The 26203-nt window shown below is 51.0% G+C and overlaps 1 protein-coding gene across 3 annotated transcripts in view; it reads left to right on the top strand.

Moving 5' to 3' along the window:
• Positions 1-26203, top strand: part of IGSF21 (immunoglobin superfamily member 21) — a 216529-nt gene that overhangs the window by 121636 nt on the left and 68690 nt on the right. For all 3 annotated transcript variants that reach the window (XM_067566919.1, XM_067566917.1, XM_067566918.1), the window contains exon 3: positions 13918-14039. In XM_067566919.1, the coding sequence (XP_067423020.1) occupies positions 13918-14039 (122 nt within the window). The remainder of the gene's footprint in view (positions 1-13917; positions 14040-26203) is intronic.

Here is a 26203-nt window from a genome sequence, read left to right as displayed (position 1 = left end):
GTGAGGGATGAAATTAGATATGGGGAAAGCGGAGGTGGGCTTGATTTCTGTAAAACATCATGGGTTAGGTTTTCTCTGGACCCCTCCCCGCCCAAAGTTCATGGGACATGGGGAGGTCCGGGTGCGTGGTTCCAATCTTAGCCTCGCTCTAGCTGAGACCTGCCAGGGCGGGTTCCACCCCGGGGCGCTCCGTGAGACCTGGGGCAGGTCCCAGCGGGCGAGCCGGGGTTTTGTCGCGCGCGCTGCAGGAGGTACAGCTGAACGAGTGACGGGACACAGAAAGCTTTTCTCCATTCCTCTTGCGGCGGAGGTGATGTAAGCCAGCGATTCAGGCTCTGCATGGCTCTCGGGCTGGCACGTGCCCTCGCTCACGCCCATGCATCGCCGCCGGCTTCAGCCAATGCTTCGGTGGCAGGGCGCTGGGGTAACCGAGGGCAGAGCTCTGACCAACGGAAGGCTCCGCTCGGCTAAGCCTGTATTGTTGCCATGGGAACCACGACACTGAGAGTTTGCGGCGGAGCCCTCAAACTTGGGCTCCTTCAAGCTGAGTCTTCGCAAACGGAGCTGGCTTGTTTTAGTTCGGGCAGTAAAGGCTCCTTCACTGAGGTCCAGAGATCCTGAGCTCCATCCGTGCTGCGAGCAAGTGGAACTACGCAAGACCTGCAGACCGGACCACTCTAGGAAGCACGGGCATATGGGAAAAGGAAGCCCGGGGCCTAGAAGAAAGAGGATGTGACTAGCCCAAAGATCTCCTGTGCAAGGAGTTCTTGCAGCCACAAAACTGAGCTTCAGCCCTGACTTCCCAGGTGAAATATGGAGCCTCTCTCTCTTTTTGGATACGCTGATCCCGTGGGTCACTGCATTTCTTTTTGCAATGAAGGGAAAGCTGATGCTGTGATGGCTGCGTCGCCCTCCCCGCTCACCCCAGCCCTGCAGACGGCTCCAGGAGTGCGAAGGCTGGAAAAAAAGGACCAGTCGGAGCCGACAGCAACTCATCTGGCGTGTGACAGGCTGGTGGATTTTGCCACTTAAGCAGAAGTCACGGAGGGATGCGTCGAAGCATGGAGCGACAAGAAATGCCGCCACGAGGTTGGGCCCAGAAGCGGAGGAACTCGGTGGAGCAGAATGGTCCGTTTTATCAAAGTGCCTCGAAGCAATGTGAGTTTTTAACCCTCCCCTGGGGCTTACAGAGGACCAGAGCCATTCCCAGCCTCCCAGGGAAAACCCGGCTTAATCTGGTTCTGCGAAAGCCAGGCAACCAGTTCAGCTGGCCTGGGTGTGCAGAGCAATGTCGTCCAGCACGGGCAGCCTAGCATGGTCTGAAAAACACTGCAGGCTAGATTTTGGCCTTGTTGAGCCACGTGAGAGCAGGAAGTAAGCCCTCATCCATCCACCCTCTGCACACGTCCCTGATGGGCTGAGTAAGACCTCCTGTGGTCTTTTGGATGGAATGTAGTAGATGCTCCTGCCTGCAGACAGGTGGGCAGGGATGAAGCAGACAGAGGGAGGGAGTGGGTGGAATCTCTTCTTCTGTCTATACGCTGACCAGGTGCATGGAGGGGATTAAGTTATACCCTTTCCAGAGGGAGGATGTCTCTGAAGCAGGGCCTTCTGGAATTACTCCCTGGATAGGGCAGTACATGCACTGCCCCTTGCTCAAGGCTGTGTCTGAAGGCACCACCTAGCCTGCAGTGCCTAGTCTGAGTGTGTCACTCCAGAGTGCGTGTGTTGGGCGATCGTCCTGTTACCGTGCTGCATTGCTAAGTGACAAACCTGGGCGCACTGACTCAGAATTTCCCCCCAGACCTGTGAAATGCCATGTGCCCACCCCGGTGCAATTTGCCATTTTGCTCTCTGGCACTTTCCCATGGGAAAAAAAAAAAATCAAACAGACAACCTTACAAATGGCTCCCGAGTGCTTCTGGTGGCGACTGCGTATTCTGTATGGCGACTGCTTGCCATCCACACCCGCCACCGGACACTGTGACCATGTAGCCTGCACAGCTGCTGTGTGATGTGCACATAACCCACTGAGTCAGTGTCCTCCTCTAACGACTGGTCAATATCAAGGGTAAGAGCCTACTACTGCTAACAGCGAGTGAAGTTACTCCTATAGCAGAAGTGATAGAGGCCCACGCTTTTAGAGCAGGAAGTGGTGAACCCTGGGATGACCCACGAGGGGTCTGTTACTTGTAAACCACTCTTTGCTCTCTCTGACCACCTCCTGCTCTGTCCTGGTATTTCATGTAACCATGGGGTGGGCCATACTGTTACCATGTGCACGGTGATCGCCGTGCACCCGTTGCTTCATGCACTAGGGCACACTAGTAGACTCCTCAGTGCTCCAGACCGTCGCTGCGTGCTCTGTAATGCACCACATTCTCACTGCAGCTGAGAATTCAGTGGCTCGTTGGAGTCTCTCCCTGTTTCTCTCCAACCAGCCAATGCTACGTTAAGCGGAGGATTCATAGCCGCAAGCCAGAGTGGCTTTGGACTACTTGAGTCCTTCAGCTAAGCCACCTATGGATTGAGCCGTCAGGAAAGTTGCACATTATGGGGATCCCCAAAAAGGGGCTTCCGCATAGCACCCTGTGACGTTCCCCATCACTGTGGGGTTTGGGGTGTGGTTTGCTAGCTGCTCTGCATCCTTCTGTAAACTTCTCCACTGGGTTCCCTGCACCGCCTCGCAGAGGACCCAGATGAGACCAGGCAATTTATGACGCCAGCTTTCTCTGCCAAAAGCAGATCTCCCCCGTTGATTCTCAGAGAGCAATTCATCTGTCTTCCAGCGCTGATGGCGCGAGTGGGGCAGAGTGAAAGCAAAATGCCTGGTCAATGGAGAAGCGATAGTAACTGGAGGGGAGTCGGGAGGGGATCTTGCTTCTGGCAACACGGAAGGGCAGGAGGTTAACGGCGTCTCGGCACAGTGGAAATAATTGTTTTTTTGTCAGAAATACAATTTTCACTCTGGTTTATAAATAATGCATGGCACAGGCTCCAGCCCCGGGCAATTCTTTGCTCAGTTCTGATTCCTTAAATGCTCCTTTCGCTCCATGTCTCTTTTTATTGGTATTATTTCATTTGTGTGTTGGCTCCTTGTGTGTGTGTGTGCGTTGCTCGGCTGAGGGTGTGCATTAAAGGGGGAATATGTGCTTGGAGGGTCAAGTGTGTCTTTTGGTGACTTGAGGGCTGCGTGTGTGCATGGGTTGTTGAGGAATATTGTGGGAGGTTTAATGGGGGGGTGTCGTGGTGGGGGATGTGTGTGTTCGGTTTATGAATGTGATGGTGTTATTAGGTGAGTCTACATGTATCTCAGTGGACATGTGTGTTGTTGAAGCATGGGTGTGGCTGTGGTGGTTGTGAGTTTGTGGGTTGGACACCTGCACTGTGGTGTGCGCTGGGGTTATCGAGGGAGGTTTGTGGAGGCCGCGTGTGCCTTTTTTTGTGTTGGGAACTATGCCCTGTGGGAGGTCCTTGTTTGTTTTGGAATCACGGAGTCTGTGGCCGAGGTTAGTTGTGGCTTTGTGTGTGTGAGCTCAGGATGTGTGTGTTGAGGTGTGTGCTGGCGTTTAGAAGTGCGTGCGCATGGTTTTTTGGGGAAGGTGTGTGTGTGTTGGGATTGTTGGGGATGAGTGTGGGGGAGATCATTTGTGTGTGGGAGATGGGGTTGTTTAGTGACATCTGAGTTGTGTGTGGAAGGGGGGAATGTGTGCGCTGTGTGGAATATGTGATGTTGTGGAATTACTGAGAGATGTGCATGAGTCCTTGTGTATGCAGATTGGTGGGGGGCAGGTGTGTGTGTGTGTGTGTGTGTATGTTTGGGGGCTGTGGAGGGCTCTGTGTGTGTTGGTGGATGTGTGTGTTAGGAGAGGGGGGAGCTGAGTCTGTGATTTGGGCCCAGGGTGGAATGAGACTAATCAGTTTTCCGCCTTAATGAAATAGCTCCATCCCGGCTTCCCGCGCTCAGCCCGACAGGAGACGTTGGAGTCCCTGAATTATCTCCCCTCCCAAAGCGAGCGAGAAGTGCCTGGGCTCCTGAGCCTGCAGTCGATTCGTGAGCAACTTTAAATATATGTAATTTCGCTCAGAAGCCAGCCCCGGGGCTCAGACAAAGGCGTATAAATCAGACTAATCCCTGGAGATAGACTATTTGGTAGGCACCTTTTCATCGGAACCTGGCTGTAATCCCTGAGGAACAGGCCGTTCCGAGCTGGTGTTCATCTGCCGTCTTTCTCTAGCTCCTCGGTGATTTGGGGGGGGCACTGGCGTTGGGGAGTGAAGCGATGTTAATAGCTGCTGGCTGTGGGGGAACGGGGCACAGCATGGCAGATCCACCAGAACTCCAGCCTCCCCGCACGCACCTCGCCTCTGCTCTGCCAGTCCTACCCTCTTCCTCCTGGGCATCTCTGCCAGCAGGGCCCAAGCATAATTTTTTCAGGTCCAGCACAGACTTGTAACACGGGCCCCCTCCCACATACACACCCATGGGCCGGGCCCCCCAGGGCCTTTGGGCCCCGGTAAAGTATACCCTTTTCCCCTCAGGTGGGGGCCCTGTCTGCCAGCGTAGCTCAATCCTGTCTGGCAGCACTTTTGCTTTTCCAGCCCTTCTCCCGCCGCGCACGTCTTCCAGGGTGCCGTGATCTAGACCGGCAGCAACAGTTGCTGTTCCAGTCCCACGTCTCTTGGTCCGGACGGGCAGCACCCCCTGTTATCTCACACCTCATCCCTGCTAGTTCTGTCCGCTAGTTCTGATCCGCGCCCTTGTGGGAATCTCAGCACCGGGGCGGAGGATTCACTAGGTCGTGGAGGCCGAACTCCACACGTGGCCGTGAGAAGTGGCTGCCCCTTGCCTGGGCCATTTCTACTCGGTGGATAAATAGGACCTACTGAGACCAGGGAATGTGCAGGCAAACGGCAGGCGTTAAGTCTGTCAGTGAGTGTTTGTCCTGGTCTGCAGCTCCTCTCTCCCTGCAGTCTCATGTGCTGTCCAGAATTGGGATGTCCAAACCCATTTCCCAGGTCACCAGCCTGCCTTTCCATTTTGGCACGGCTCCCCTTGAGACCTGCAGGCTGGGAGGCAGCATGGCTTAGAGAATAGGGCACTGGGATGGAGACTCAGGAGACCTGGGCCCTATTCCCAGCTCTGCAGTTGGCCTGCTGTGTGCCATTGGCCAAGTCCCTTCACCTCTCCATGCCTCAGTTTCCCCATGTGAACAATAGGAATAGTCTTCCAGACAGGGACCATTCTGCATGTGCACAATGGGGGTACAGCTTTAGGTTCTCCCACAGTATTACTGCCTAGTAATATGACAAGCAATCCTTTCTTTGAGATCTGGATAAGAGCAGATCTGGATAAGAGCAGATCTGCATAAGGGCAAGGTGTTGCTATCACTGTTTGAGCCTGTCTTTGAGAAAAGTATTTGCATAGTCAGTTATTAACGTGAAATGAGGAGGTGCAAAAAAACGCTCCAACCCATTACCCACCCCAAATCTAGAGCAAATGGCAGTGCCACTCTGTTTTAATGTGGAATTAAGAAGAGATTCTAATCAACTCATTGAAATCCTTCCTGGAAAGAAATACCTCCAGCAACGAGCTCCGGAGTGCATGCCTGGCCTTTGTTAGTGGGATAGTGAAAGCGTTCCGAGATGGAAAGGAATGGTATGTAATAGGGGAATGTAATTTAAACAGCTCGAGCAAAACACACAAGCTGTTTTTGCTCCCTGCCATTATTACACTTTGTAGCAGCCGCGGGATTGGGCCATAAGTGGGATATCAAGTTTATTACAGCAATTTCCAACCTGTAATTGGTTTTGTGGAACACAAAGAAAAAGAGAAAGAGAGGTGAGTGATTTTGGAAGGCAGCTGTTGGGAGAACGCTAGGCTAGTTGTGTTTTGTTCTATTTGTTTGCACAAGCCAAGTGAAAATAACCGTCCCGTTTGCTTGTTGCATTGACAGACCTAAGTACATTTACCGCGCTTCAGATCTCCATCTTCAAACGCAGTGTCGGGAGCCTGGAAAGAATCAATAAGACGATTTGGGCAAAGCCCAGCCTGCATGGAAACGAGCGACATAGGGGGAAAAATATGAATGCAACAAAAAAGAGACGCTTAAGCAGAGTCATGCTGGGATTCTGGCTATGGTGGCAGCAGGTGGGGAGAAAAAATTCAGCGCTGCAGCCTGCTGCTGGTGAGCAGTGAAGATGTGTAGGTTTTACTGGTTTCCTACAGCCCCCCGGTGTGTATGCGGCAATTTACTGCAGGGACACACTGCTGTGGGAGGATGCAAATTACATTCATCAGCGGCAGCACAGTGGTGCATGCTGCAATATACTGCAGGGAGTCCGTGCAGTTGGAAGAAGCAAGTTTATACTGATCAGCAGTTTACTGTAGGCAGATCGAGGATTAGGAGTGCATAGATTATATTGATTTGTTGCGGGGACAGTTATAGCTGCTGCAGCCTGCTTCGGGGAGATAGTGTTTTGAGCATGCTGAGGTTACTAAATTGCTGCAAGCTACGATAGCAGGCTGCCATACGCCGCGGAGCTCCCGTGTTGGGGGTTCAGACGCTGGGGACTCGCCACACAATGATGCCTCCTGCTGCATCACGCAGCCTGGAAACAGTGGCCGGGGTGGAGGATGCAGAATATACTGATTGACCCGGTCGTGCAGATCAGACAGGAGTCAAGGGCCAGCTCCAGCTCTTAGGTTGGTGTTTGCTTTTGTTGTCGTATTCTGCACGAAACCCTTCGGATTGGAGAGGTCTCAAAACGGAGATGAGCTGCAGAACCCCATTCATCTCGGTAAGCAGCACTTACAGAAGCAGGCCAATGGGAAACCACTGCGAAATGCTGCAAGCTGCCTTCCTCCTGGCCCCACAAACACCCCCACCCTGGATCTCATTTTGGATGGGCACCAGGGGGTCGTGGGTCCAGAGTGGTGTTGGCCCATGGCATTTCCTCCTTCTCTTAACAGCGTAACTAGGGGAGGCAACAGGAGATTTCACTCCCCTGCCACAGCCCTCTGTCCTCACTCACGTATCCAATACAGCAGAAGAGGATGAAACCACTTGTGCTGCTGCCATACCATGTGGCCCGGGGCGACCAGAGAAGATAGCCACCTGTGGATGATACCAGCTGGGATCACAACTGGTGCTGCACAAAGCCCTGCGGTTTCAGAGGCAGGGCGCCGGCAGGCCTCGTTGGAGGGGGGGTGTCCAGGTCCCCCCTCCTCCCCTCCATGGGCTTTGCTAAACTTGGCATTCACCGGAGCCCCACGAGGATGAAACAGCATGGCCTAGTGAGTCGGACACTGCAGAAGGAGTCAAGAGACCTGGCTTCTGTTCCTGGCTCTGTGAGAGAAGCAAGTGCGCATGTTAACTGCAAAGGATACTCCTTCCTCATCCAGCCAGCCAGCTTCACGTCTGTTACTGCCAGGCCGCTGCACACTGTGAACATGCTCCGTCAGGTGGGGATGGCAGGGCTAGGCTGCTAGACTGAACACGGAACCGACAGCGGCGCTGACGTTTAAAGAGAGAAGCACGGCATCCAGGCGCGAGGGAAGGTGCCCAGGAATCACTGCTAGCATCCGGACACTCCCCTCCCCTTCGTCCCCATGGTACCCCCGCTGCAGCAGAGCGCGGTGCGACGCGCTGGAAAATCCAATGTTCCACCGTTTAATGGCACAACAATGGGCAGCTAACGCTATTATCGGAACACCGCCAGCTCCCATCTCGGCAAATGGAACTTCATTAGGGGAGAATAAACAAGAGGAGAATTCACTGCTGGGGCTGTGAGAGGCATTCAGAGCCTTGGCTGTATCTTAACAGGAGCTGGAGAGGGCCCTGTGTGTTGTCAGGGAGTCTCATGCTGCATTCTGGCTATATGTTGCTCCGTAGCACCTCGAGGCTTTCGCTAGCGTAAGATGCCAACCATTGTACTAGGCGCTGTACAAACACAGGGTGAGACAGCCACTGCCCCAAAGAGCTCACTGAACAGACAAGAGGTGGGAGAAGGGAGGAGGATTATCCCCATTGCACAGATGGGGAACTGACGCCCAGAGAGACGCAGGCCCAGAGCCACGAAGCTATTTAGGTTCCAAACTTCCAGTGAGATCAGGAGAAGTTCAGAGCCAAAAGAGCTTTGTGGATCAGGGCCGAAGTGACTGGCCCGGGGTCGCGCAGGGGAGCCGATGGAAGAGCTGGGAATTGAATCCAGATCTGCTGAGTCCCTGTCCAGTGCATTAGACACAGGCTCAGGTGATTGCATGTGGAGGCCCTGTGTGCACTTGTGCATTTAGGTTGAGAGAGAGTAATTCTCTGTATGCTGTGTGGACCTGGCGCGGCCAGCAGGGATGTCCTTGCAGGATTGCATCCATGGCCTCCCAACATCCCTAAAATGCTTCTGCTGGAGCACAGAGCAGGTCAGTGCTTCGAGCCCTCACCCTGGCTAGGGCACGGCTGGAACTCCAAGCCCACCCGCAAGAAAGCCCGAGCGGGAATGTCTACACTGCTATTTCTAGTCGCTTACCATTCTGGACTCTGCATTGGCTGTTCCTGTATGAATATCAATACAGAAATTAATCCCAACTTCAGCTGCCTTGGCGTGGGGGAACCCTCTAGTGGCTACTTGTGGGGTTGGGTAAGGCTGTGCCCTCCGCCGCCAGCCTAGATCCGTTGCCCGCAGCAGCGCCTGGGTGGAGGCAAGGTCTCCAGCAATGGAGCCGGCTGGTTTGTTGCAGTACAGAAGCATGTGGCTAATTTTAAGCACCTGGGTCGTTCCACTGAAGTCAGTGCAGCCTCCTCCAGCGACTCACTCGAAGTCCAGGGGGGCTACTCGTGTGCTTGTGCTGAAGTCGCTAGCTGAATCGGAGCATTGACGCCCCCCCCATAACCCTGATCCCAAGTTCACTGAAATCAGTGGAAAGTTGATTCCCATTAATTTTAACAGGCTGTGGAGCGGGCCACAAGTTGAGGTCTCTGAGATACGCGCATCCCAATGGGTAAAGGCTAAAAGGAGTGGGCTGTGGTGGATTTATGCCTGAAATAAGGCCTGTAGCTACCGGTATGTGCAAACACTGGTTTGTCTCTGAAATAGTCCCAGTGACTTGAAAATCCACAGTGATACTGAACAGAAGAGCTCTGACTTTTGTCCCGGCTCTGTGAGCGACTGTAAAACTTTCTTTCTTTCACTGGTCCCAGAGCAGGTTCATTTGCTTGGTCAAAAAAAAAAAAAAAGATGTAAATAAAGGCAAAGGGAAATTGGACCTGTCCTTGAAAACTTCCCTTCCTCCCCCAAAGAGCTGGAGATTTGTGTCTCGGATAATTCTTTTTGCAGTTCTTTATCTCGTGTATGTGTGTGTGTGTATTTTCTTTGTAATAAAAGCCTCTGCCTAGGCAAATAAATTTGAAGAGACAGTTTTACTGACAGCTTTTTTCCTCCTCTGTGTAATAAAAAAAAAATGGAGTAAAATTTGAGATAGAAATGGTAGCGCAGGCTGCATTTAAAGAGCAAAATAATGGGGCCATACCTGCGGCAGGAGAAAGGCAGATGCAAGCAGAAAGCCCAACATGCAAGTGCCTTCTTGCTTTGCTTTCTCTTCTTCTAATCCTCTTCCCTGCTCCAAGCCCACACATGGCTCTCAGAGTAGAATGAAGAAAGGCTGTGTCATTGATGGATGGACATCGCCCAGCAGGATGCTGACTCGGCATGTTTCAGCTGGAGTTAAAACAAAAACCAGAGGATGGATAATTTTTAGGAGGAACTTGAAACATTTTATGAGCATTTGTAGGGTTGGGTGCTAAGATAAGGGTAATCAAATCTCAGGCTTCAGGGCATAAATTGACTGCTTATCGGGGTCAGGAAGGAAGTTTCCCCTCCTCAATAGTAATTGGGACAGCTGCATTATGGGAAGTAGACGGGCTGCCTTCTTTGGAAGCACCCATGCATGTGCTTGGCCTGATTTTAAAATGGAATATTACTGTACTCTTCTGATGCTCTTCATCAGTGCATTGATCATACCCATCATTAGTGCATTTAGTGACCATCCGTGGCTCCCTGATGACCTCCCAGCCCCTTCCCAACAAGCTTCTTTGTGGCTTTATTTTCTTGCTGCCCTTGGATGTAGTCATACCTTCACTGTCATGTCTGTAAAGCCCTTGTCTGGAATTCTAGTCATTGCTCCTGCCATTATCAGCACCACCACCCTTGTCCCTGATCATTATTATTCTACTATAGGAGCTGTGAGCTAGGAGAACAGTAAGAGAAAAGATCTGGGAGCCAGGATGGTGTTAGGCAGAGCGGTGTGAATAACTGATTGTTTTGTTCAGTGACTGGTCTGAATAATAATAATAAAAAAATAGTTTGGGTTAACCCAAAACAAAATTTCTTTGAAATTTTCAGTGAACCAAAAAGCTGGGGGAGGGGGAAAAATTCATGTCAAAAGAAATGTTTCATTGGATCCAGAATGAAACGCTTCATTTCATTTTCAAGCTTTTTTCTTTTTGGGGGGAATTGAAGTAAATTTTGAAAAGAAATGTTGCACATCGAAAAATCGAAACTTTTTGATTTTTCTCCCAATTGTTCTGGGGTTTTTTGTTTTTTTTTCCCTGACTGGAACAATTTGACGCAAATTTGCAAAATATTTTGTTCAAACTGAATCTGCATTTCTCGGTGGGAAAAAAAACTTCAGCCAAAATAGGGTGCCCCTCTCTAGCGTCAGGTTCTAAATCAGTCGGAGCCACTGTCAATCAACTCGGGAGGTAATAAACTCACTGCAGAGCAAATGCTGCCCATCGGCTGAGCTCAGTTATAAACCCTAGATTTGCCACTGTTTGCTATCCAGCCTTTGCAAAATTAAGAGCGAAACACACTTGCCATGCAGGCAAAGCCCTTGTTGCAAAATGTCTTGTGGCAGCATAACCAGACTCCCAGCACCGCTCTGTGGCAGAAGCTTTGTATGTATAATGTTGTTTCCTGCGAGGTACATGGCTGACACCCTCTCCCGTGTATTTGCAAAGTGCTGCTCCTGGATTTTATTGGCTCCATTTGTGCAAGCAGTTCGAATATAAGCCACTGAATGACTCTGAAATAGCTTCAGAAGGAGCCAGGAGTGCACTTTTCCCTTATCGGGTTTACTTCTTTGTTTTAAATAGATATGAGCCCAAGATGCACAATTTGGATCAAGATCTGGCCATTGAACAGCTCAGTATCCAAGAGCTGGGTTGCGATTTGGCCCGTTTTAGAGATGAACACCTGTTGTGAAATTCATATGAGGGAAATGGATTCCGAATGGATCAAACCAGAATTTGAATTCCGGCTGTTCTCCGAGTGTTTGTATCTCAGGTCCTGGTTTGGGCCCTTCACTGATTTTTAAATGAGCTAAGTCAGAAACACAAGATGTAAGGGGGAGGTGGAAGAGTTGGTTAAAGCGTTAGTGGAATTTTAAAGTCCTGCAGTGGACATTTCACTGGTAGATCACTTAATGCATCTTGCTGGCTTGCAGAGATGGCCAGAAAGGAGCCACATACTCAATAGACCCCCTTTTTATTGAAAGGGTAGAGATCCACCTTTTATTCGCAGCAGCATTGGGTTCACGCAACACAGGGTGCTATGATCAAATCGCTCCTCACCTGTGGAGAGCTCGGGTCCCCATTGCTTGCTGAGTCTCAGGACACATGGACTTTCTCTCCCCTACGTTTTGACCTTGCCCCTTCCATCTCATCACAGCGGGTGGAGCCACGGTGCAGTGATGTAGGTGAACCGACAGGAGCAGCCAACAGGGGAAGAGAGAATCGGGGAGCTCTGTTGTGGTGCTCCCCCTCAGGGTAGCATTTTGACAAGAGAAAGGATTACTCCCCAAGAGGCATCTCCCCCATCCCCATGCAGCCAGGACCCTCACACAGTGTTCAGGGTTAGATTTTGATCAGGAAGACGTTGAGACAAGCGGGAAAATGCAGCCGCACGGAGGGGTAGGTAATTTAAGTGGCTCTAAGGTGGGGGTGCACAGCCCTGCATCTTGGGAAAGCTCTGACCTGTTTCTTACAGCACGGGAGCCACACAGGCGAGCTCCCAGCCTCTCTGGCAGTCTGCGGGAATCATAGCCCTACTGCCAGACCTCAAAAGCCAGCTGTGTGAATGGTGGATCAAAGTTTCTTCCTTTTATTTTATCCTCCCCTCTGGATTATTTTTTGTTCTCTCTCTCTCTCTCTTTCACCCCCCACTGACTTTTTTCAACTTTGTACTAATTTGTGTTGGAACAGCCCTAACCACAAAAAGTAAGGGTGTGTGTGGGGGGGGGGGGTATAAATCTTGGAAGCTTTACCGGGAGTGGAAGGAGTTAGAGGGGAGAACAGGGGAACTTAATCCCCACCAGACAGAGCCTCTTACAATAAGGTTCCTTTAACGAGAAAATCAGGCCAGCTGGCTGGAGATAGGAGTTGGAGAAAATGAAGCCAGAGAAATGGCCTCTGTTCTTGTGATGGAATAGTTGGAAACTTTGCGGAGATAACAGCCTAGCAGATGAGAACGGGGTGGGTTTTTTTTAATCATTTGTGGGAAAAGGAAATAAAAATCTAAAAGCGGACAGAAGAGACGGGGTGGGGGAGGTGGGATACTTCTCCCCACACACCCCATTCCTCCCCCTATCTGTAACAACCTGAGTGTGCTAGCCATCAAGGTTTGCACCTTTTTTGTCTTCTATCTTAAGGGACTTATCTCGCTCCTATCACTATAACATCTGAGCACCTCACAATCTTCAGGATACTCAGCCTGACAACACCCCGGGGTGGTAGAGAAGTGCAGTTAGCCCCATATTATGGTGGGAAACTGAGGCCCAGAGAGACTTGCCCACAGTCACCCAGGAACTCCATGGCTGTGCTGGCAATTGGACCCAGACTAATGCTCTAGCCACTGGACCATCCTTCCTTGTCTGGGAGTAATGGTGGTCTGGAGTCCGGGCTGGGGGTTGTGCAAGGAGGTAGATTAGTTCTAGTTACGTTTCTGTTCTTGCCATTCCATCTCGGGGTAACTGGCATGCCTGCCTGTCTTAATGCACACCGGAGACTGTCGAGGGCACCTGAAGCACTGGATGGGCGCTGCTGTGTTGTGATTTATAAAACGTATGAATCAACAGTTACTGGAGATAGGGCCGGTATCAAACTGTTGGGTCTAAATGCCCTCAGACTCTGGTCTCTACCCCTGCATCAGGCTGGCCAGCAACTCTGGATTGGAACCCCTCTAAACTTGGTAGTTTGGGCCAGTGTCTGATCACTAGAGGAAGTAGCTTATCCCTCCCCCTGAGTCAAAGGTTTTTGGAAGGAGATCTGGGTTGGAAGGGGATAGTAAAGCACAGCAGGCAGCAAACTCACAACCAGCTAGCACCGACGGGGACACAGAGACCGCCTGGGTCAAATAGCGGGAGGCTCACGAGTTATGGGAGCTAGTGCAGCAAGCCGCACAGCTGTGTATTTTCTGTGTAACTGTCACTGACCACCAGAGATCATGTCCATTCATTGTGAAGGAGGAGGCGCCAAGTCTTTCTCCACCATGAAGACAAGATAGTGCGCGGGAAGCCATGGGGGCCCCAGGCAGAACCTTTTGCTGAGGATACGTCTGTTTCTGATGCACAGGGTTTTGAGCTAGACTGGTCTCTTTTGTCGCTACAGAGATCATGGTTGACGAGTAAAAAAGCCACCACTACTTTAGCCTGAAAGCTCGTGCCTCAAACCTAGAGATGGAGCCAAACAAAGACTCCAGATCTGAACACCTCATAGACTCTGAGGGAGTTGGTTATAAACTTGGTAGCTTGGACTCATCTCTGAATCAAATGTTGGTCCAGGAAAATGTACGATGCTGCCCGTTTATTTGGCTAGGACAACCCCAGCTATCGAATTCATATGCACATTTATGTGTCCTTGGCAGGTAACAGATGGTGGTACCATCAAACAGAAGATCTTCACCTTTGATGCCATGTTCTCCACCAACTACTCGCACATGGAGAACTATCGCAGGAGAGAGGATTTGGTGTACCAGTCGACAGTGCGGTAAGCCACTCCGCCTCTGTTGAAGAGGTTTCTCAAGACTTTCCTAAGTTATAGGATATATCAATTTCAGAGGAGACTCCTGGGTTAAAACGTGTGTGCAAGCAAACCTACCATGAAGCAATTGTAAGCATGCACAGAGGACTGGTTGTTAGGACAAGTGCGACACACATAATACACTCTGTGATGTATTTACTCTCTTTGCCCAGTTCTGATACTGACGCAGACAGCTAGCCTCCAGCGAGTGTAGGGTATAATCCAGAAGTGTGGAACAGGGAATTACCTGAGTCATTTCCAGAGATAGGCCCGAGCTGCTTTTGTTGAGCTGAGATCTGGATAGAAATGCCTCTAAAGTTTAGGGGGGTTCAGAACCCTAATTCCAACCCAGCCAATCTAACAGAGACCCAGCACCCCCTGACACATACTCAAAAGGCCACATTCCACAGAGGCAGCAGAAGTGGGCGTGGTCCCAGATACTCAAGACGTAGGTCGAAGTGGTTGATTGTCAGACATGGGTCAGGAAGGGATTTTCCTCTAGTCCAGATTGGCAGGAACCGGGGGGGTTTCTTGCCTTCCTCTGCAGTGTGGGGTGCATGTCACTTGCTGGGATCATCTGGGTGTATCTCACTTACTGCTCCGTCATTCAGGGGCCTCAGGCACTAGTGCACCTTGGCCCCTCCTGTTCTCCGCCTGTGGCACAGGGCGGGTTTAGTCTCCTGAGGGCTGCAATACTTTGGTCTCATTTTGTTGTGGGGCTTGGTGTGGGGAGGGGGTGTAGGTGGCCTGCGGTGTTATGTGGGAGGTCAGACCAGAGGATCTGGTGGTCCCCTGTGGTCTTCAGCTGTATGACTCTGGCCTAGAGTCACGCAAGTATTTGGATACAAAACCCCAGACTGAGGCACGTAGATCTGGGTTTCGGTGCCTAAGTCCAATACCTAAGAGACCGCAGAGACTGGGATGAGGCTTACAGAGAACATCACTGTCTCTGTCTGAAGCCTGAGGAGCCATTTCACTCTCCAGAACAATTGGGTTCTGTTTGTTGCTCGTCCCCGAGGCCCTACAAAAGGCCATAATCACAGAGTGAGCCCCACCCTCTGAGGCCTGCGATGGGATCTCAGGAGTTGGTGTTGGCCCCCTGGGGCCCGATTCTCCAGTGCCCAGCCCTTTGAACAGTCACTTACAGCAGTGCACCATGGGTCTGAAATGTTCCCAGGTCTGGAAGATCGCATGGCGCACTCACTGGTGCAGGGAATCGGAGGCTCGTACCCAAGGGCTTTCCTCTTTGGAGCCCAGGTCATGCATGTTAATATCTCCAAGGACTGCCACTGAAATCAGGACACACAGTCACTCTGACCTTTTCTGTGCCTTTGGTCAGCCGCCCCTTCTACTTCCATCGCCTGGAGAACACAAGCCAGAGGCATCTTGGAGGCCAAGCCACCCATGCATTGTAATTCGTGATGTTCATTCTCATGACAAAGCACGTGACCAGAGCGAGCGAGCGGGTCACCTGTTCTCTCACGCTTTGCCAGGTCTGTTGTCGAACCTCCTGACTTCCTCTCTTTCTCTGCATTGTCTCTCCTGACCCAGTGCTGAATATCTGCCCATCTTTGCAAACACTGATTGGAAACGTGGGTGCTAGAGCTTTTACGGAGGGCTCCCCCTCTTTCTTCCCTCCAGCCCCTGCTTTTCCCTCTGTCTCATGACAGCTGAAAGTCTGCAGTGCTGTTTTTTAGTGAAATGGGAGCAGCTGCTTTCGATGGACATGTCAGGACTTTAAATGTTGGTGCAGTGGTTATTTCATACCTGTTCTCACCCAGATAGCAGGGGGAAGGGAGGCATTAGAGAGGGAGAAAGCTTTTAAAATAAAATTAAGGGAACGGGGCGGGGGGAGGAAGACAACAACCCAAACATTACGTGAAGAGGAATCAAGTTGTAAGCTAGAGCTGCTGGTGCTTTTGCTAGACTGGCGACAGGACTTCAGGGATAAGAACTCCGAATTTACATATAAATGAAGATATTTACAAATTAATGCATTTCAAGCAAGAGAAAATCCCGGCATCACAGCTGTCAAAGCTTCATCCTCTCTTGCTGTGGGAGACTGAGAGAACGAGGCGAAGAAGATTACCAACACACATGACAGCAGGAATGGTGCAATTTTCAGAGGCAAGATGGGGGAAGAACGGCGTTTACTCTGATTGCTTCTCCCTGACCTTAGACCTTTGGTGCAGGAAAGACAGGCCCATTGAAAGGCAGAAAGAGCATCCAGTGATCCAGTATGACCTGAACATCTCCCTGGAAAATAGGAATGGATTTAGGAGCTTGGTACTCTAACCACATGTAATGTAGACGGAAGCTCCCCATCCTCCCTGTGTAAACGTGTCTAATGAGCTCGGCCCTTTTGTCCTGTATTTTCAGCTAGCCCTTTGTGTACAGAAATTCTTCTTGACTCGGTTAGGATGAGCTAGGCTAGGGCCTCGGATGCTGTGAACGGGTGTAGCTCCACAGACGTCCAGGACTGAATAAGGTAACAGTCCCCAAAAGCACTGAAGTGATTTAAGAGTCATGTCAGGTTTACACAACACCGTTTTGTTGGTATAGCCGTGTTGGTCAGGGGTGTGAAAAAAACCACACACCCTCGCTGACATAGCTGTGTCGGCAAAACCCTCAGTATAGCTGCTGCTACACCAGCAGAAGAGGGCGTCTGTTGGCATGGCTAATAACCTTTGTGGAGGTGGGGTTCTTGTATCAGCAGAAAAGCTCCTGTTGGCATAAGCTGTATGTGCATTAGGGGCCCCTGCCAGTACAGCTACACCAACACAAGGCATCTGTGCTGTAGACAAGGCCATTTTAAAAAGTGACAAAGGCACTAAAGGTACCTAAAGGTCAGTGGGACTCAGGCGCCTAAGCCACTTCTGTGCTTTGGAAAATGTGACCCAGAATCTTTGTCAATGCCTTGAAGGCTGTTACTGTGACCAGTGCCACGTTGTGCTAGGTGCTGTACGCACAGCCCCTGCTCTGAAGAACTTACAGTCGAAACAGACAAGGCAGACAGAGGACGGGGGTGAGGGGACACACTGCAGGTCATTGGCGGGCCTGGAATAGAACCCAGGCATTCTGAGTCCAGTCCAGGACCCTATCCACTAGGCCACCTTGCCTTGTCAAGCCATTCTTAAATTCGTCGTAGGTCATTATTTTAATTCCTCATTCCAGCATGAAACACTTTGTTTTGTCCCCACCCCAAAATGCACCGGTGCCTTTTTCCCTAAGCCAGAGCGGCTGTGCTGTATCCGACCCCTGTTCATAACTTACTCCACATAGACCTAAATCATTTGGTCGGCCTGACCTGTCCCTTTGATTCTCACAAACGTTCTTCCAATGATAAGGTGACTGCAGGATTACTCACAGTTCTGTACTTTCAATGTGATCTCATTAAGGCTTTATACAGAGCGAGGGATGCTGTGGCCATGTGGCTGATAAGTTCCCTACTGATCCCTCCTCCCCGCCCCGTGCCTTCCCCCCTCCCCCCACACACCTCCTGCTCACGCACACGCGCGTGCACGCACACACACACACACAAGTGCACATGCTCAGCAGTTCCCGTGTTCCACTTAATGTGACTGCACAGGTCGCCAAGGTAAGGTGCCGCACGACAGACTGTTGACAATTAAATCCTCTCTCTCCCCTCTTTGTTAGCCATTCAGCCGTTCCCTGGAGAGAAAAGCACCTGCACGGGCCTCACCATTTAAAAATCGGAGCTTTGCTTTTATATTTTTACTGCTCCTTGCTGGAGAGCTGAAGTGGTTTTTTCCCCGCGTGAGAGGAAAGTGGCGGGAGGGCGCGTCAGGCCACCTAATTGCCTGTCAGCTGCTGAAGGGACATAAAATCACCTAAATTTGCCGCCTTTGATAACATCAATTTCATTTCAGTTCCTCAAGTACGGTAAAGAAATGATCTTTTCCTAATGCACCTTTTTCCATTCTCTCTCATGTTTGGCCTCCTGTCCACCCTGCTTTACTTCTCCCCCGTCCCCCCCTCCCCACACCTCCCCCCACACCCCTAACTCTCTACCTCTTCCACTCTTTATACGTCCCCTTTAGCAGCCCCCCTTTCCACGTCTTTCTCTCTCTCCTCTGCTCCTATTTCATCTCCCTTTCTGTCCCCTGCATTCCTTTGCCCTTTCTTGTTCACTCCTTCCTGAGAGTCCTTTGCTTTGTAGCAGACTCATAAAGAGAGAGAGAGAGGCTGAGAATTAATTCCATCTCGCTTGTTTCCCTGTTTTAAAGCCGGGTCTTGGGCTCCTCATCAGACACTGTTGCATTTTTCAGTTCTACTTTATTTTCTGTGTAGTGTGCTCTTCCAGGGGCGTTGTGGGTAATACTTACAAAATCCTGGGGCTCTGGAGCTGCTCATTCTGCTGTGACTTCATCTGAGAGCATGGGGTCTGGCCAGTCCATGCCATTAGTGTCTTCCCCCTGCAGGCCTAGGCCACCTTAGTTAAGCTGTTTTAGCGGGGCACGCTAGCACAGCACCCTTCCAAGCTCCAGCCTGGCGGACGGTAGGCACGGGCAGGTACTCTGCCTCCACCTCCCCCCGTGGGCTCCAGGCTCAGCAGCAGGCCTGCGGCCAGGACATTCAGAATATTTTTCTGTCCAAGGCTCCATGTGTGACAACCAGCATCTTGGCCAGCACTAGGAATCTGCAGAGCTAAATATGTGAGGCTAGCTTGAGCTGAAGAGCCGGGTTCTGTAGTGGGGCTGGGACAGGCGTGGGCACGGATTAGGGCACACAACGCACTCACCAGTGAGTTACAGAAGTTCTCTGGACAGACTCACCAGCACTGCACCCCTGTCTGACTACACTACACTCCCAAAGTCCTGTCCCAACATGTGCTGGGCTCAGTGTGATACCTGGGATGGATTCTCTGGCAGGGGACATTGCACTGGTCACTGTTCTCCTTCCTCGTCAGGCAGGAGCTGCTCGGAGCGAAGGCTTCTGAGTAGACAAGCGCTATCTGTGGAAGGGAAGCAAAAGGAATATGCCTGGATTTTCAGTCCTATAAAACCACCAGTGAAATCGAATAGAGCCCACCTGGAGCAGAGGTCGGTGTCCCCATCAGATCTCATAAGCTGAACAGCGCTGGGCTGGATGGTGGTTGTGTAGGAACACCTGGACTCTCTAAACCATGGTGGTGGTGGTCCAGAGAGTGGCGGGGGAGAGGTGAGCTGGCTCCAGATAGATGCCATGTACACAGCTGTAATAATCCCTGGATCTAATTACCTGATCATAAACAACAAAGGGCTCAGTCCTTTCCTCGGAGGCGATGTCCATCCCTTAATTTGGGGATGGAGCAGCAGGAGGTGAATTTACATAAATACCCTCAAAAATAGATTGAGAAAACAAGGCCAGAAAGAAAGAAAAGCTCATCTTTCCTTCTCTTCCGAGCAAGAAATCACTTCCAGGCTTGTCACGTTTATTACTAATTACACGCTTGCTTTATGGCCAGTGTTACACAAACAAAACTGGAGCTTGAAAAATGTCAGGGGGAGATTTAATTTAATTTAAAAAGGCCAAGATAAAGTATTTATTTTTGCAATATTTCTTAAAATTAGAATTTACTAAACGTATTTCAACTCTTGTTTTCTCGACACCAGGTAATAAAACCCTCCTCTATCCTTGGCAATGTATTGTTGATTCCCCAAAGTGACTGTTACTTAAACATGTAATTTTATTTGGGGGGAGGAGGGGCTGTAGACAAGATGGGGGAGGGAATATCTTTTATTGGACCAACTTCTGTTGGTAAGAGGGACAAGCTACACAGAGGAGCTCTTCTTCAGGTCTGGGAAACGTGCTGCTCAGAGTGTCACAGCTAAAGAAAAGGTGGAACAGATTGTTTAGCATAAGTAGTTAACACATATTTCAAGGAACCACTCGAAGTGAAGTGGTCCATTACTCGCCTGCACTCGTAGGACAAAAAGGGGAGTTAGTGGGTAACAGATGATTGTAATAAACCATGAACCCAGTGTCCTTATCAAGACCATGATTTAAAGGCTTGGGCTACACTAGAGACTTTTGTCGACCAAAGTCAGCTTTTTGCACAAAAACAGTGGTGGTGCACGTACTGCAATTCCTTCCCCCTCCCCCCCCGCTGACCCAACTCCCCTGATTTGGGGACAAATTAAAACCGCCTCAGCGAAAGGTGTAGCGCTTTTGGTGCCAAACCATTAGCGACAAAGCGTCAGTGTAGACACGGCGCTTGGTTCTGTCATGGTAAATGGCCTCCATGCTCATCATGACTGTTCTGGCCATCAGTTTGAACTCCGCTGCCCTGCAGCCATCTGTGCCCCTCCCCCCCTCTTTAAAGTGCATTGCTTGTGTGGGCATTTTTGTGCATGCACCCCCATACGTGTGGACATGTTTGCGTGGTGCATTCGTGTCTGACGGCTAAGAAGTGTGTGTGTGAGCACATGCATATATTTGTGTGCATACACACATGCCTCGTTGTCAGATAGCTACATGGGGCCCTGGCTGACTAATAGCCAGGGACAGGTGTGTAGGAAGAGTGTTGCATGGTGACTAGACCTGAATGTAGAGAAAGGAGCAGGCAGAATCAGAGGCACTGGGGGGAGCTCCCTTTGAGACTGGCAAGGGGTGCTCGTTAATTGTAAGAAACATGCTTGGACTAGGCTGCCCCTTGGGTTGCTTCTTCCCAGCATGTCTAAGGGGTGCCAGCCACCCCATAGAGACCCCACCCTCCTAAAGGATGCTCTCCCTAGGTACTGGGAAGCCCATTGCCTCGGCCCTGGGTCATTCAGAATGCTGCAGCACCAGGCTCGTGGCGGGGAACATCTGCAGAGTAGCCAGAGAGAGACAGCGGCCACTGTTCCAGCCCACAGGACGGAGTGGCAGCTGTTGTGAAGGTGTGGCGGTGCCCGAGGGTTGGGGCAGGTTAGGGTTTGTTTCTCTCCCCCCCTTACTTGGGCTTTAAGAGGGATCTGAAAATCTCACCCCCGTGCTTGGCCCAGGACAGTCCTGGATTGTTCAGCACGCACTTGTGGGGAGGGACAGCCCTAGGATGCTTGGGTTGCCTGGCTGGCAAAGAGGCCAGTGAAGGAGTCTTCATGGTGCAGGAGGCTGGAAGAGGCTGTCCAGGAGGGGCTAGGTTTCGAGTCAGATCTGCACTGAGAAGGCGGCTGGCTGAGGGTCTGGAATGGATCGGGGATCTATGCTAAAGAGCAAAAAGCCTGGCCAGCGAGGCCACCTCACCCAGGTCTGTGCCCTGGTCTGTATTCCCGGGTCCTATGATGCAGAGCTCCAGATGCAAGCACTCACCCATCTGGATCTCCTCCCACGTAAACACACTTACCAGGGGCGCCGGGTGTTTCACCGACTCGCCTGCCAAGTGGGAACGTCAGTTTGAGCGCATGGTCAGCACTGGCGATGCATTTTGCCCCAGGTGTTATGCCCAGTTCATGAGGCAGCTGTGAAGTGGTTAATATACGCCGACAACGCCAGCCTCTCCCAGGTTAATGTGGAAGCTGCAAGCTGAAGAGAAATACACCAAGAAATCGGGTTTTTTCCTCCTATATTTTAGAAGGTTGGTTTCCTGGGCAGAGTGTGTTCTGCTCATCTGCTAGTCTGATTGCTGTAGAATTTTCTGACATGACTAATTACTGTTTTGAGTGCATTTTTGAGGCTTTACTAATTGATTACGCATTCTCTGACTTGACAGATGTTTTTTTCTCAATGCAAAATGGTTTTTGGCTACGAAAACCATTGTCTTTCTGCTTTGCTCTATATTTAGTCCCTCTTTTACACAGCAATACTGCATAGAGAGCCAGTGGGTGCTAGCTGTTAAAGCAAAACTCCTGGGTTCTTGTCCTGACTTGCTGTGCCACTGACTTGCTGTATTGTCTGGGACAAATGGCCTAGGCCGAAATTTTCAGACAAATTCAGACTGAAAATGAGGCATGTATTTTTAACGGAGAAGGTAATTGACCATTGGAACAGCTTCCCACCAATTGTGGTGGTTTTTCCATGACCGGCAATGTTTAAATCAAGATCAGATGTTTTTTCCAAAAGATCTATTCTAGTTCAAACAGGTGTTAATGCAAGGAAGGCCTGTGGTCTTTGTTATGCAGGTCAGACTAAGGTGATCACAGGGGTCCCTTCTGGCTTTATAATCTATGAAAGCCCAGCAGCTATAGTTAGGCACAAATCTATATTTAGCCACCTAGGAAAGTGACGTGAAATTGATGCTACCTGGTACAGTAGGAGAGGCAGATGCCCAGCACCTCAAAAGTTATCTTGGAAGGGTGAACTGATCCCTCTGTGGTACTCTGTAAAGAATTGAAGGAGTTGCAGAAATGCACTGAATTATCCTGTGCAAAACAGGCCATGAGATGCTCACATGCAGGGCAGATTGCAGCCTAGAGACAAGCTGGGTGCTTAGTACAGTTCCCTCCAGCCTGCGATTCTGGCCAGTACCTTGGAGTTGGGAGGAGGAAGGGAAACGGCAGAGAGCAGTGACGGGCCGGGAGAGCTTTTTAAAATGCATCACTAGTCTCCATACCCCTCATGGGACTATTTTGCTAGGGGTGAGCACACAAATCCCCACCCTTAGCCACCCACCATCTGTCCCTTCCTACATAGACTAGGAGATGCCAGCCAGGAACTGCTTCTGGCCATGCCTGTGGTGCCCTCCCCTTAGCTACTTAGCTAGAGGAGTAAAGCTTTATCACGGGCGCTGCAGGAGGAATATTCCTGATCTTCCCAGCGTGTGCTCTCAGCTCATGCCCTCAAGCGTAACTTCTCCTTCTATCGTGGTCTTTCAGGTACAGAGAGAGCCTGGGTGTTTCCAAAGCTGCCAGTTACAAAAAGGTATTTAAAGGCTTAGCTGGGGGGCAGCCTGTGCTAATTATATGCTCTGAACATGGACACGTTCCTCGTGCAGTGAAACAGGGTCCCTCACATGGCTGAGACGCAGGCAATTGATCAAGCAGACTAGGATGCTTTCAGCATCATGAGGACAGTGGACCAGTCCTCACCTGGAATCAATGACAAAGAGCAGGGGCAGAAAGTGCCTAGGACAGGCAGTTTTCATAGTAGGGATCCTCTCTTGAACCTCTCCGCCTGTATTTCCTCTATTGACATGCAGTCCACCAATCTCAAGTGACTCCTTCTGGCCCATCCAGGATGAGCTGCCCTCCAGAACTGGAATCACTGCGATGCAAGGCTCCTTTCCCACTTCCCCACAGAATCCCTTTCCTGGCTGCTCCCAGCTGTCTGTGAGCAAAGGAGTGAGCTCAGGTCCTCATCGCTGCCCATATTACATAGACACACAAGTTCTCCTGGTCCCAGAGCTGTTAACACAGCACTTCCTTCCACCAGAAGCACCTTCACTTGGAAATCTCTCTCCCTCTTTCTCTCTCTATTGTAGAACTAATAGAATTTGCAGCCAGAAAATTTCACTGGCTCAATACTAAGCACTTAAAAGCATCCGTAATTGTCAGCATGGCTTGTGCAAATTGTCTGAATTACCGTGGAACTAAGGCTGTTCGTGGTGAAAATATTTTCATGCATTTGCCTTTTTCAGAGGAAAAACAGCAACGTGCTTTCTTCACAGTGAAATATTGCCAGTTTTCGTAGGAAATAAAAAGAGCCCATTTTCAGAATCACACTCTGCCCCCACCTCCCAAAAACCAAACAAACCCTAGATCCTTCTGCTGTGTGACAGCTGTGGTAGGGTCGTTTGTTGGCCCCAGCTCGCACTGATCACAGAAGTGCAAAGTTCCTGTATGGTTGTTATTTCTCTGGGGCGTGCAATGTGCTAGGTGCTTCAGATGCAAGGTCCCTGCGCTGAGGACTAGTCACACAAGACACAGAAGAAGGATGGAGCACAGAATATATCCAAAACCTTGTGGGGTGCATGGCGCAATACATCTAAATGATGCAGTGGGGTCCTGTGATTTATGCGACACAGCTGCACTAAATTCTGCAGCAAATTTAGGTTTTGCAGCAATGACAACTGATGGAGAGACGAGGCACAAGCCCTGTGCCGATGGGGAAGAAGCCTGCCAGGTCGAACTCAGAAGCCTTGCATTAATGGCTCTGTGCTTTAATGTCTTAGGAGCTGTACAGTCGAGGAAGGTGCCAGCCATGCAGTATTCTTAAGCGTGGCAGGGATACACTCTGCCCTTTAATGCTTACGTGCTGTGCAGCAGAGGGACACGTCTGCTATATTGTATGGACCAGCAAAGCCCCACAGCAGTATGGCATGGCTGTTGCACACTTTCGGAGCCATGCTACCATCTGCTCCTGACCGCCTCCATGCAGAGAGTTATTTAGCCCCTTTTGCCACTCCTGCAGAAGTCTGCACTTTGCAACCCACGCTCCTCAGGCCATACTGCCCCCACCCCCACCGTGCTCCTCGGGTGATGACAGCAAGCTACGATCGCAGGAGAAATGGCCATTTGTTTTGATTCCTTCAGCAAAAGCCGAGATTTATGCTGCAGCCTCTGAAAAAAGGTAAATTAAACAGCCGTTAATCGCATTCCGCACAGGCCTGTGGAGACAACGAAATGCAAATGACTAAGCCGTGGCGCTCAGCCCATGGCTTGTTAGTTCCATGGGTGTCTGCTTGACTGATGTAGGGTTTTTGAAGGCGGGTTGTTTTGCAGGGTCCTGAACCCCTGTGAGTTTGTGAAGCCCGCCTGCTGTTTACAACTGTTCTGAAGAAAGAGAAATCCATCTAACACGAGAGGAGCGAATCACATTTTGGGTCCACGTTTTCCCTGCCTGTGCTGGTATTCGGAAGGGTACAGCGGCTCCATGCTGTACTTTTCCAAACACATGCAGCTGCTAATAGGGAGTGAACTGGTTTGAAATGAACAGCCACCAATCAGGTTGCTCCATCTGCCGTATTTCCCCCCCGCCCCCTTTCCCCCATTCCCTTTAATAAGATGATGATATCTCAAACCGTTTGCAGTCGCTCTGCAAAGGGACATGCTTACTGGTTGCTGATGAGGCCATGGATCTGTGCAAACGCCATTTGCAGCTGACTGATGTCGTTACGCGAGATTCTGAGCTCTTTGGGGCAGGGTCCAGGGTCAATCAGGGTAGGACAGGGGACGCCTCAGCCCCGACATGACCTTCTAGGGTTGCCACCTTTCTAATTGCTGGTAACTGGGCCCCTGAGGCCACGCCCCCTGCCCTGCCTCTTCCCCCAAGACCCCGCCCCTGCTCCGCCTCTTCCCCCAGGTCCCGCCCCCGGTCGCTCGCTCCTCTCTCCCCTGCCACTTGCTGGATTGTCTACACCTCCCTTCCCCGTTTGGGCTCCCTCTGCTCCAGGGCTGGGCTGGAAGCTGCTGCAGCCTGACAAGGAGCCTTCCTGCATGTAGGAGGCAGCTCCAGCTGAGCAGAGGTTGGCACGGGTTAAAGACCCGGCGCCTCCCCCTGCCTGCGGTAACCGGACTTTTGGTGTCCCGTCAGGCCACGTGACCGGACGTTCCAGGCCCCCTTTTTGACCGGACTTTCTGGTCGACGACTGGGCACCTGCCAACCCTGAGCAGCTTGCTCTAAGCACAGCTCCCTCTCCAGCAACCCCGCTCGTGATGTACTTGCTCCACCAACACGCACCCTGTGCTGGGAAGGCACAAAGGGGCAAGCGCAGTACCCGGCTGCAGCACCTTTGTGGCAGCAGGGACCTTCCCTCGGATAGTGGGATCCTCTGCTGGCTGCCTGCCGCCAAATTACGGCCCCTCTGCACCGCCAGCATTCGTGATCTGGCCCCAGGGCTTCCAATGTGTTTGTCCAGCAACCTAGCCACAGCAGGGCCCTGATCCCGACTGCGGACTGGTTTGGAGATATGATTTCTAACACCCAGCAGCTGTGACAGACAGTCGTTGTTCCAAACGGCTGTGTGCACCTTTAGACAAGACCTTAGAAACGAAGTCGTGTATGCCCCGGGTGGACGTGAAAGATCCCGCAGCTTTATCCCTGTTGTGCAATGTTACTGTGGTCTAGCTGCCTGCTGTCCCCCAGAGCAGACTGCAACACGGAGAGCTGCGTGAGGCCGGCATGGAAATGTCAAAGCATTCATATGGATACCCGTAGGCTGCTCGTCCAGGGGAGATTGCCAAGGCTCTGAAGTGAGGTTTCTGAACTTCTTG

Source organism: Emydura macquarii, unplaced genomic scaffold, assembly GCF_026122565.2.
Source record: "Emydura macquarii macquarii isolate MOO-44397 ecotype Brisbane River unplaced genomic scaffold, CSIRO-AGI_Emac_v2 contig_2768, whole genome shotgun sequence".
Taxonomy (NCBI): Eukaryota; Metazoa; Chordata; order Testudines; family Chelidae; genus Emydura; species Emydura macquarii.
The sequence above is the reverse complement of the archived record's forward strand: the minus strand, read 5'-3'. Positions and strand labels throughout refer to the sequence as shown.